This window comes from Coffea arabica, chromosome 3c, assembly GCF_036785885.1.
Source record: "Coffea arabica cultivar ET-39 chromosome 3c, Coffea Arabica ET-39 HiFi, whole genome shotgun sequence".
Lineage (NCBI taxonomy): Eukaryota > Viridiplantae > Streptophyta > Magnoliopsida > Gentianales > Rubiaceae > Coffea > Coffea arabica.
Genome location: NC_092314.1, coordinates 18,307,920 through 18,318,940, shown reverse-complemented (window position 1 = coordinate 18,318,940; position 11,021 = coordinate 18,307,920). Strand labels below are relative to the sequence as shown.

The following is an 11,021-nucleotide window of genomic DNA, read 5'->3' as shown; positions in this document are numbered from 1 at the left end:
CATAATAACTGAAAAGAGTCAAAATAGTTAGTTTTAGATAACATGAGTATTGTGTAGTCCCCATCGGCCCCCATAGACCCAGTTGAATCCCTCCCAAAATAAGTTAGAGTAGGAATAGGTGTAGAATAGACTATTAACGACTGTCGAAAAAAAAGGAAAAAAAAAAAAAGAGATAACATGAGTATTGTGGTTAACTTCCACTTAATCACTCATCCCACAACTCCTATATTACTTCATATTTTTGTGGTAAAGCTTCCAAACTGTTTTACATTTCTTTTGTTTTCTTAATAGACAGAAATTAATCACTGAAAGATATACTATACAAGTAAATTTTTGATAAGTTAGAAACCATTTCTCAACCTCCACTCTATCACGGACGTTGGTTACTTGAGATTAGGGTATATGATTTATCAAATAGCTTCCCATTAGTTGCACTAAACTTGGTGGTTTAGATAAGATTGAAGTTTGTTAGGTTATCCCGTATTTATTTATTGACAATATACTACTATGGAGGATTTTTTTTTTTAAGAGCTAATTCTGGATTATAGCTAGAGATTTCACACACGACTTCAATCAAATGCCAATTGCACAATAAAATGGTGGCTCATTGATTGTCAACACAAGTACGAATGAAACTCACAGAAAAGAAAGAAAAAAAAAAGGAAGACGAGATCAAATTAGTGTTTTATTACATCATTCTTCAACGAATTACTTGCATCTAAGATGTTTTAGGGAAAAGTGTTGCTGAGCTTACAAAGAACATTACAACAATTAAAAAGAAAATGATGACAAAACTAGAACATACGAAGTTTCCTACATTGTTGTTACAACGTACAAAACAATTGAAGGCATATCAACAACTAAATCAGCTTAACCGTGTGGGTTCTTTCTTGTAAGCACGAATATTGATTTCTAAGAATGAAGAAACCTGTCAAACACAGGACGCTTGTTAACTGAAAAACAACCAAATCAAGCTGATCTACGTTTTTAAATTTTTTCGGTTTATTTGTGAAAGAGGTTTGCAAAAAATCATGGGTTGCAGTCTGATCAAGAAACCTGACTCATTTCACTTTTTCGGTTTAACAGTTTTCAGCTTTGAGAAGCTGATTCCCTGCTTAACATTATTAACTCATCCAAAACCAACAGACAGTACAAATACAATGTACTCATAAACATGAAGACCCAGCCACATAAGAGGCAAACTAACTGAAATCGTGTCACTGAGGAGAAACAGAAGTAATAAACAGATTCAGAAAAATGAGAAGCAACTATCCGTGCACTAAAAAAAAACGGAAGATGTTAGGTCTAATTTAAGCGTTTTGAATAAGAAAGGTTTTCTGTTGTTGCTGTAAACTACAGTAAGTCGCTGTTGTTTCACCAAAACTAGTTCAGAGCTACAATAAAATTCAGAATTCAATAATTTGAGACAGGGAGTGAAATGCTGAAAGGAATTTGCTATAAAAAATCATGAGATCGATCTTACTGTTAACTCACAAAGATGAGAGCAACTGAGGTAAGGTTCCAGAAATATTCTTCAGAGGTTTTATTAGATATGGATAAGTAGTTCCGTGAATCTGAACTCCAACACTGAAAATCCTGAATGTACAACTATCCCAGAGTTTCCAACGCCTTGCAAGTTCAATCAGAAAGTCGCTGCAAAAATAAGAAAAGATTAAATCATGCAAATAGAAGGCATACACACAACACATGAACAAACTTGGAAGAGGTATATACTTCGAGTAACAGAAAGTAGGGGTTTCTTTTGTAGCAAATTAGCAAATACAATGTAGGGATGCGACATTTAGATTGAATTTGAGACACCAACCACAATGGGACTACATTCCACACAACAAAATTGTCCTAACTTGACACGTGCTATGCACAGACTTGGTAGCAACAATATACAGTGACCAAGCTATGGTTTGAAGCAACAAAACAACCAAAGATCAAATCAGCTTTGCATTTGATTCTCAGGTACAGTTACAGACATATTGTCCTGTGTTATATCACAGGTAAAGCATTCCTGAAAAACAAGCCAGAACAGGATTGAGCTCTTATAATCTAGAGCGGCAAAGAGTATGTTAAATACAGTTTGTGCGCTAGCAAACGATTGATTCACTTGAAAAATACAAGAAATGAGAATGTTACATGAACCCAAAAGGCAATTTATGTTAATCTTATGACTGATATGACTAAACTTCAAGAGAAAAGAACAGATTGTGACAGGGAACTTTCCTCCATTTTCAGCGAAGCTAACATTGATGGATATGTTCACAATCATAGTGGATCGGTGGCTGTCAGAGAAGTGGTCAGGGATGAGACGGGTGTGTGAATCAAAGGTCTTTCTCAAAAGTTATAAAATTGATCTATCAATATGGCAGGATTGTGGGTAATCAAAAAGGGCCTTCAGTTGGTATGGGAGTTGGGCTTCAGATATTAAGCCAAGGTAAGCATAGATGGCATCCAGCTGCTGCCATCATAAAAAATTGTAGTACTAGGAACAGAAGGTAAGCTTCACATAGGACATTTTCATCATCAAGCTTCATATTTTTGATATACCTCCTGATGAGGTGAGACAGTTTTTAGTTTAGTTATGCATAGTAGGGAAGTGGCTCTCCAAAGATCAGAGTCATAGTGGTTCACTATTGCTACCATATAACCCAGAAAAAGAATGCTATCATTTTGCCACAGTAAGAAATCTTGCTCTTAACTAGAATTGAAAAATCAGCATGGAGAAAAGTAACTCCGCGAGCAGAGATTATTGTCATCATTGTTGAGAAATAAAAGTTATCCATGTGGGTAATCAATATAAGCATCTAACTATTGTAGGAAACTCAAAAGAATGAGATCATGATCCGACTTTCTGATAAACAGTCATTTCTTAAAATAACTCAGCAAGACGAGAATTCTGGTAATGTCCACCTCCACGCAATTAAAATATCAGGAGACAAAACAGTCAAGTAAACAGAAACACACACACACAATATGTAAATAACTGCATGTACAAATGAAAATATTTCAAGTTCCTCAGGTAAATAATAGAATTTTTCAGTATTCAATATTTCCATAAATGTGTCTGAGGTTTATTATGCAATTTATGGTACAGAAGACCAGACCACGTTTGCTAGCTTGCACAAACAAAACTCAAGTGAACAATAAAAAGTGTATCACATTACAGTTTGTGCTAAGCATCAGGAAAATAATACACATCTCAAGCTGTAGAATCTCTTTCATTTAACTCTTTTGTGTGAATGTGATAACTTACATGCTAGCTCAGCGATCAAATACATTATATTATTGTGCCTAGGTATATATGTACCCTTATACAGAAAGGATTAAAGCCAATAGAGATCAAAACCTCACTGGATCAGTTACATTCCAAAACTCACGTAATTTCCAACTGCCATTACACAAAGATAGTAGAATATATGCCAAGTTTAGAGACAAGGAAGCCAATAGCCTAACATATAACTTGTGAAGTAGAGTGCCTCATGAATGAAACAAAGGTATATGTTATTCATAGGCGTAATAAAAGATCCAATAACAACTAAAACAACAATGTCTTGTTTTGCAGCAGCCAAATAAAATTGGATTGAGGAAGTCTAGGAGGAAATTCTTTTGTAATAAAAACCTGAAGCATTTCATTAATGATTGTAATGGAATATCCGTTGTGAGCACGACAAAATTAAGTGACATAAGGACAACTAGATGTATTATATTTCAAATATATTAAGGTAAACATATTTTTGAAACACAATGTGGTCTAAATCCTTATGCCATGGCGTTATCAACTGTATCTTATATTTGCCACAATTCAAGAGCTAAACTTTTACAATTGTGAAACATAACAATGGAGAACAGAAAATGACTAAAGTCAGAACGTTTTACAGCACAAGAATGAGGTACAAAAGTAAAAATTGAGAAACCAACATGCTATTATACATTGCAGCTTCTTGGTGCTGCAGGACATCTATGTAAAAGATATCAAGAAAGAGAGACTCTTGGGTAGAACACCAAAGGCTCTTCTGAAATTAGTAGAACTATCACACAACTACGTAAATGAAATTGGAGCAGGGCCCATATTTGCCATAAACATTTTTCATTTTGTCTTCATTTTTCTCCGGTCACTTTCAGACGTAATTTGAATCATCTAGTAAAATAATATCAGATATTTTTATTTTTTTTTTATCAGCAGCAAAATAAAACATTTGATACAAGAAAATTTTGCTGATAGTGAATAATTTAAGATCATGCATTTATTTCTTTCACACCTGCTCTATGTTGATTTGAAAATTTTTGTTTTTAAAATTCTGATTTGAATAATGAAACTTATTTGTTGAGAGAAAGATGCTGATTGTATAACCAGTATTCCTCAATGTTTTTAAACCCGGAGCATTTACTGAACCGGATGAGCTTCCGGTTCACAGTCCAAACCAGTTCAAACCGGTTCAAATGTTTTTCTTTTTTATTCTTTTATTTATTATGTAAATTGGATGACTTTAATTTTAAAAAAAATAAAATAAAATTTAGTATGAACCGGTTCAAAAGTCTGGTTTTTTGCCAATTTTGACCCACTCGATAAGTTCTTAACCAGGTTGGACTGGTTCAATTGATTTTCTGGGTTGACCCATGAACTGGACCGGTGCCATGGCTGGTTTGTGGTTCGACCAGTCGAAATGGTTGGTCTGGTCCGGTTATCAAAACACTAGTATTCCTGGTTGTTTTTAGCAGTTTATGATCCATTTAGCTTCAAACTTAATCACCATGAAATATTTTTTGCCCGTTAAGACTCTTCTTTGTTATCATCTTTAATGCAAAAGTACATATTTTAACTAAAATCTTGTAGAAAAAGGGGAAGTGGGCATCCATCTGGGACATCACTTAAGGAGGAGAGGGGGCAAGATATTTTTATAAAGGACAGGGGACAACAGATGGTATTCATGCCACATTTCCACTTCCATATCTATCACTCATAAAGGAAATTTCAAGGTAGATATGTCTACAAATCAGAAATGTCGCTTGTTCTTGCATTTATTTTGGTAACATATCCAGCTCACAAGAGCAAGTGAATGCGCGACCAACTGCATTGCATCTCTAACACAGGCATCGTAACAGTAATGATTTTTCTACTCATCAACGGTTATGTCATGCTAGTTCCGTTGCACTGAGACAGTCGTCTAAAGGGGAGCTATACAATATAAATTCTTGCTTCAGCTAACTTGGCAGAAACAATCTCAATTTTTGCTGGGCAAAAAAACGTTAAATGACAGTAACCTACATGTTTATCCATCCTCTTTCTTTTTCTTTCTTAAAACATAGATGTGTATATGTAACCTAGTCTCAGAAACACAAAAGATTGAACACCGATATCAAACAACTTGGATAGGTAGATAACGATGTTAGACCCTGTTCTTGCAGATACATCAAGCTAGCTAACTGAATTCAAATTTTGATTATGTCAAAGAACAACTGACTCCTTTACATGCTGGACTAATTTCTTCAATGGGATTCTGACATGACCTTACTCTACTTGATTAACATCTTAAAATAGTGAACTAAAACAAGTTTTGGATGTATTTTCTGACAGTTGTTTTTTTTTATTCCATTTATTTTCATCTTTGTGTGTTTAGATACACAAAAAGATGCAAGAATAGTTGACTTCCAACTACTGAAGAGAAGCAATGATGTGATCATTGTTGCTAACTTAAAGCCTATCTTGTGGCGTGTGAAGTAAAGATCAAGGCACATATACTAACATGACACCGACTTGTTATTCTATTAAGCATTCAACGTGCAAGATACCCTCAGAGACGCTATTTTTCTTCAAAGATGCGTTGGAGAAATTATTAAGTGTCATTTTCTAAGCAGAGTAAGATGCTTGAGTCGAATTGAAATCAGCCAAACATGTATGAGTTGTGTTAATCATCTGCCTAGATGTCTATCATTAAGAACAATTAACGCAAACCTTAGGAAAAAGCCGCTTGGATCTTCTTGGGAGACCTTTGCTACTATGACGCATTGACCTTCTTAAAATTTTTCCACCACAAATTCCAAAAACCTTGTCAGATTGATAGCATTGTCTCTTTCTTTTATATCCTCCATCAGATATGGACATTTCTGCTTTGTTTCCTGATTGACTGGTAAAAAATAATAATTAACAAAGCAAAACAGCAAAAATCTGTGCTTAGATGACTGTATCAAACAAATTCTGATAAAGGTTTTCCAACAAGTTACTATTACCTTGAAGCTTCTATGTCATTAATGCTACAGCTCCAGGCCTGAAAATGGCAAAACACTGCAGGTGACATTGACATGGACTATTGTAGAAAGCAACAAAATAGAAGATCACAAATGCAAGTCAAAGATCCATAGCTAGTAACTTTCTGGTCAAACTGATGATATATTTTGTTAGCACAAAACACAAAAAAAAAAGATGACAATCCACTAATCTCATGGAAGCAAAGCAAATTTCGATTCATTAACACAAGGTAATTTGCATATAATTCCATCACTTTGATGTTGATGATACATTCTTAGTTTGAGAGTTTCAGTATATTCATAAAACAATCTTTTCTACAGACAACCACCACACATCTTGAGGGGTTAAGGTGGAAAACAGGGCCCAGAGAATGGGAAGAAAAGCAAAAGATGGAATAAACACCAGCAAACTATAGATCATAATATGTAGAACAATGAACTTGTATATGGATATGAAAGATGTCAAAACCCATGTGAAGTGTGATCCAAGCATGAAAGAGAAATAAGAATGTATCGGTTACATTGGCAAGAATGAAAATTAACTTTCATGCATACATCCCATGCATATAAAATCAACAGGAATGACTAGAAAATTGAGACGCATGGCACAAGATAGCTCAAGCAACAGAAATTAGAAGGATAGAAGAGGGTAATTAATCCTACAATCAAGGATGCAGTTTTTCTTTTCCAGGCCTAGAAATAAGATGACGGGAAAGGAGGCAAAATTCCCAATCCATTCACACATAATCAGTATTGAACACTATAAGAGAAAGAATGAGCTTAAGATGGAATGAAATGAAAATAATGCAAGACTTTTATGGCTCCTCTGGTCCTCAGTAACAGGTAGCTGGCATAGCATGCCCTGGGTTGACAGGAAAAAACCAAAGCAAAATATTGACAAACAGAAAGCTGAAACAAAACCAAACAGGATTTTTTAGTAATAGTCTGAGTTTCAGATGCCACGAAAATTAATAAAAAAAAAAAAAACCTGATACATAGATAATAAAAAGTAAGCAATCAAGAGTGCCGTATAAAAGCAGCACCTTATAGAGTTCTATACCTGCCTCCAAATGGGAAGAAAAGAAAGAGGACAGAGAAGACAAAAGATTGCAGAAGAAACAGAGTTCTCAGAATGCAATAACTACAGAAGACCTTTCGAAATAGCTGTTGAAGCAGGACTAAGCAAATATTCTGTATCATTTCAGGAAAGTTACTCGACAATAGTAATTGGAAAAAAAACGTGTTACCTCTCCAACAACAGATGATGACTTGAAATGACCATTTTGGTCAATTTCAAGACAATTCTCCAATACTTCCCCTTCCATTTTAGTGCTTTCCACATTATATAAAGGATTTAGCAAGGGCTCATATATAAAAGGAGAACATGCTGCATCTTTCTGAAGGCCTGCATCTTCTGATGACTGCACATCAGGCGTATTAATTGCTGAAGAAGCATCAAATAGATTTTCATGATTTGCTTCACTCCAATGGCTTTGTATGTCTGCATTCTTGTAAGTTTTATTCCAAAGCCTTGTACTTTGGCAATCCGTTGCATTTTCTGATCCATCTGCTGCTAAGCTTTCCACGAAACTGCAGGTAGATTTTGCCTGGGGAGCACAAGAAGGTTCTATTACCTCACAGCTTGTACTTGAGGTCGTGTCAGAAACAACAACTAAATCAAGCTGGCAAAGAGTTGGATTTTCTTGTTTTTCCACTGCATCTGAAACCTCACGAACAATTTTGCAGTCTTTCATTTGAGACATTTCCAGAGACCCATTTTCCCCATCTGGACAATTAATCACCAAATGTTCATTTTCTCTTTTCAGTGAATTTGGAGATGAGTCAATTTTCACATGATCACTTCCAGATGTGGTCTTTGAAGTTGTACTCCAAGTCAAAGAACTCTTTATCTGTCTACAGTTCTTTTGCAAGTATTCAAGCTCCTGACGAAAGCTTTGAAACTTGTTCTCCGGGAAAGCTTGACACAAGCAGACTTCATTTTCATATCTCTTAGGCAAATCCAATGAGTTTGAACTGATATCAACAACAAGGTTGATCCCTTCTTGTGAGAAAACAGAAAACTCAAGAAAGCGAACTGTTGTAGACTTCACGGAAGAACCAGAGGCATTCTCCAGGAGATCTCCAGAGGTTCTATCCTGAATCTGAGGCATATCAGTAGTCGGACTTCCCTTCTGAAGCAAAATTTGTTATGCTCAAGGAGATAACCCTAAGATTTTGAAGCCACTCGTCTCAAAAACATAAATTTACCTTCACAAATAGCCTCTTTCCTATTACTGCTTCAGCAGAAACAGTTTCAGATGTTGTAAGAAGACTATCCACTACCTTTTATGGTTCAAGTAAATATCTGCGACAAGAAAAGTAATCAGAAACCTTGAAAGGACAATCCCAGTAATCTTATAAAAGGTGATTGAGTCTGTTTTGCTGCACAAGAAAGAAAGCGGGAAATCCAGTGCAGTAGACTCTTACCATTGCAACACTGGAAAGAATCCAGCGGATTAGACCCTTAAATCAGAATATCTACAGAATATCTACAGTGCTTATGGAGCAAATCGCTACCATAATCAGGGACCTAACTGATGTCCCAAGGTTCACCTTAAAAAATCAATAGCATAACTTTGAACAACTTTTGTCTCTCACAGTGGTCAGTGATGGAGTTGACTTAAGGATACAGTTGATGTTATATCATGTGACAATATATGTAGAAACAAATTTATTTGGTAAATATTTTGCTCAAAAATTTCAGCAGCACATTCTTTGAAGTGAAACATTGCGAAATGAATCATATTTCACTCTCTGTAGTGCTTGAGAATAACCATTAAACAACTAATGCAAAGGAGTCCACCGCTTGTAAATTCAAAAATCTAGCTCATCTTTGTTACTTTCTTGAAGACATTACAGCATCACCTGAATAATCCACAAGCTCTTTACACATTTTTAACTTGACAAATAACCAGACAACTCAAGCTATAATCTAAGGCAAACATTCCAACCGAAACAGAGATTTTGCTTAAGGAGCAACAGAAGCACTAAACCTAGGCATCTAGAGTTCCATTAATGCATGATTAAATGAATAACTAGTCTTTCGAGTCATATTGAAGATGGAACCTGCTAATGTTATTTCAAGAATGAAATATCAGTAAGATAGAGATTTGTGGTGAAATATTCTTCCTTTGACAATGGAAATGACCAAACAAGAGTCCTTCATACTGTTTCCTTCAGAGGAAAATATAAACCATATCACTAGCTAATAGCTTGTAACCTGGAAGTTACACTTTTTACTCCTTAAAGAGAAATTGAGAGATTGTTTTGGGGATGGAATTTCTTTGTCCTATATACAAGTAAGCAAAAAAGTAACAAGTAATCAAATGTCCATATCACCTTTTTGCTTCATCCATTATCACTTGTTTTTTGTCATTGTTCTGGCTTTTCGTTGGTTAAGCTATATAAGTATTAACTGTTTTAATAATGGTTAGCGGAGTATAACATTTGCATATTTGCAGGTAAACTCTATTCCTATGTCACTGTTAGAGTTGTCAAGCATTTCTCAACTGGATCAAGGGTCTCAACGACTACCAGTTATAATTGTCTGAGACAATTAGAAACTGCAACAACAAATATACACTCACTCTGTATGCAACCTCTGTTCATCCACCAGTCCTACCGTGTTTCCACAATTACCTCAAGCGTTTCTCAACCATCAACTGCTGGTGCAATTGCACCAGACAGTCGAGATAGTTCCTGAGAATCGACTCCCCACCTGAATGTTATTGTCATTGTACAGGAAAACACTTTAAAGACTTAGGATGATGTACACCCGTGAAAAAACAACCTCGATGCAAATCATCATAAACATAATCAACTGCTCTAAATCAAGGCTAACTGTGTCACCAAATTTAGTTAAGTTACAAATCACCCATAATTAGGATAGGAAAACAGAACTCTGTCACCTCTACATTCAGAGAATTAACTTACCGCCTATCAAGTTTCATATATTTTCTTATGCTAGCTTTGAAAATTCAAATCTAGAGCAAGAAAAGGAACCATAATTCTAACATCATACTCTTACATAAATTTTCCAACCCGTTATTTTGTTCATTGGATGAAGGAACCTAAAATCCATATCTACAACAAATCTTGAATCAGAAGAAGTGGGCTCACTAAATCTTGAGCATTTCAAAATCCAAAACTTCAATATACTACCAAGTTCTAGATATTTTGCGTCGACTGAAAGGTAAAACCCATGTCAATGAGATTCATAGATTCAGAAAAGACCTCAACGCAGAGACACTTTCTGAAAACAAAACCGCAAAAATTTAATCAAGAAACTGTATCATAATTCTTACAAGAACTGCAAACCGAGCTCGAGTTTTTCATATTTCTTTTTTGCTTCTTACCTTCTCTGCAGATAAGGACAGGGATGAGATAAAGCTAATGGGTGTCTTCAAACTCTTGGGGTTGGACCGTTGGAGAGAAGAGGGGAGGGATGACTGAGCCTTCAGACCCCGCTTTTGAAAGTGCTGGTTTGAAGGCTTGGTAGGATGTAATAGCAGTATGTTCAAGGCTTCAAGTTTTTAGTTTTTTTTTAATAATTTATTTTGTTTTACTTTTTTTTTTTTTTGTTCATTTTGTTCTTCCAAAGATGACCGGTGTGAACAAGTTCAATTGAATCGAATATTGGTGTTCAAACTCGTTTATCCGTTTAAGCAAGTTTAAATTTTTATTCGAAATTGATTTATTTTTTT

General features: G+C 35.3%; 1 protein-coding gene across 9 annotated transcripts; it reads right to left on the bottom strand.

Moving 5' to 3' along the window:
* Window positions 1–669: 669 nt before the first annotated feature.
* On the bottom strand, window positions 670–10,831 carry LOC113734839 (uncharacterized). Of its 9 annotated transcripts, none has more exons than XR_003459431.2 (7): window positions 10,674–10,831; window positions 8,527–8,623; window positions 7,506–8,450; window positions 6,241–6,278; window positions 5,966–6,137; window positions 1,484–1,653; window positions 670–928 (listed from the first exon to the last, which is right to left on the bottom strand). XR_003459431.2 is itself a non-coding variant. In XM_072082482.1 (7 exons), exons 4-7 carry the CDS (start codon window positions 8,427–8,429, stop codon window positions 1,639–1,641), a joined length of 1,149 nt encoding a protein of 382 aa, XP_071938583.1. In that variant the 5' UTR covers window positions 8,430–8,450; window positions 8,527–8,623; window positions 9,906–10,036; window positions 10,674–10,823; the 3' UTR covers window positions 1,300–1,638. The 9 variants fall into 9 exon arrangements, 6 of the variants coding, with proteins under 6 accessions (XP_071938583.1, XP_071938585.1, XP_027117381.1 ...); XR_003459432.2 differs by having other exon boundaries at window positions 1,495–1,653; XR_011841628.1 differs by lacking the exon at window positions 670–928 and adding an exon at window positions 1,300–1,394.
* Between the last annotated feature and the right edge of the window lie 190 nt (window positions 10,832–11,021).